General features: G+C 34.5%; 1 protein-coding gene across 1 annotated transcript in view; it reads right to left on the minus strand.

The window, feature by feature from the left end:
• The window catches only part of HELRODRAFT_184601 (hypothetical protein), a gene marked incomplete at both ends in the record, with an annotated part of 2,467 nt that extends 1,632 nt beyond the window's left edge, over positions 1-835 (minus strand). Inside the window, 4 exons of the mRNA XM_009014489.1 lie at positions 19-76; positions 242-360; positions 631-714; positions 778-835. Of these exons, the coding sequence (XP_009012737.1) occupies positions 19-76; positions 242-360; positions 631-714; positions 778-835 (319 nt within the window). The remainder of the gene's footprint in view (positions 1-18; positions 77-241; positions 361-630; positions 715-777) is intronic.
• Between the last annotated feature and the right edge of the window lie 730 nt (positions 836-1,565).

The raw sequence follows: 1,565 nt of genomic DNA on the forward strand, positions 1-1,565 counted from the left end.
GGCGTGGTTTCGCCTGACGTGTGATGTTCTTGCGCTGTTCCATGCAGAGAATGCGCGAAAGTCCATCGATGGCCACCTAAGATGATGAGGAGGATGAGGAAGATGACGACGATGATATTGATGATGACGACGACGATGACGATTAAGATAATTATGATGACAAATATTTATTTGGAAATGCACTTGTGAGTATTTGTAAATTATTTCAAATTTAGCAGCGTAACGACTGCAAAGAAATCACCTTCTTCAGCCACTTGGGCACCTTGTTCCTCTTGTCCTCCCGCTTGTACATGTTGATGACGGTGGCCGATATGAAGGTGGAGAGGGTTATCAGAACCATGTTCAGGCAGAAATATGCTCCTAACATTTTAAATTATTTAAGTTTATCACTCAAGTCATCTGACAAGTTAATTTACTGAGAGGAAAATTCATGAAATGAAATTCTGTATGCTATGCTGGCGTTAAAATGAAAGTTAAGCAGGTACGCGCATTGGAACAATTAAATTTTTTCCTGTACGCCAAACAATTGAATATGCAATTAAATCAGTAATAAATAAGAAATGTTTAAATGCAAAATTTTTTTAGAAAATTAAATTATAAAAAACGAGATGGAAAATGAATGAAACCGACCGATGATGGGTATGGAGTAGGAGGCAGGTGTGCGAGATGAGAGGAGTTTCAAGAGGAGGAAGAACGCCAGGAAGAGGTTCATTCCTGTGTGTCGTCATTTTCCATTTTTTAGAAATTTTTTTTGAGTTATCGTAGTTTCAAACTCACCACAAACCAAATTAATATGATCACCGTACAAATCGAATGTTTTATTTTTTACGGTCATAACTATTCAATATTTTCACCACCACAGTTGTTTTTTGAATGTCTGGTGTCATCACATCAGTCCAATAATTGTCATCACCAGTTGCCCCATAGTTAGAATCGTCCTTCTTATCACTTATTCATGCAACTCGCCTCATGAGATTCGCAACATCGCCAGTGATAATAAACAATTGTACTTACTGCATACAATTTACACGTATACGCGTGCAAATACATACACGTTAAACAATTTTCCAAATGCTGTATTCGCGAATGTCCGTCATATTTTAAGAGGCTTTTGTTGTTTTGGGTTGCTGAAAACCTTTGTATACTGTTTAATATTTTAATCAACCAAACATTTTTTCAAACATCAAAAATTAATTTATTAATGCAAACAATTAGAGTGTAATTTAACGATTATTAACCCAAAAGTATTTATTTGAAAATGTTAAATTTTAAATATAAATAATTGATGAATTGTATCCTTTGTTACAAATCATTCTTCTACAAATTCTAGAATTAAAATATTGACGCAGACATGCCCGTGGTTCAAACTTTCATTCTCTAAGACATTTAAAGTGGGATTTTAGTATTAATTGCGCAAAAATGCAGAGTTGTATTTCATTTTCATTCTTCCTACATTGAAATCAAAGTGTTTTCTAGAAATTTACTCTGAATGTAACATATTCAAAACGCTCTTGCATAGCAATTACATTTTTCGACTAGACAAGTGCCCTCAGAATTGAGTTCCT

Source organism: Helobdella robusta (assembly GCF_000326865.2).
Source record: "Helobdella robusta unplaced genomic scaffold HELROscaffold_1399, whole genome shotgun sequence".
NCBI lineage: Eukaryota > Metazoa > Annelida > Clitellata > Rhynchobdellida > Glossiphoniidae > Helobdella > Helobdella robusta.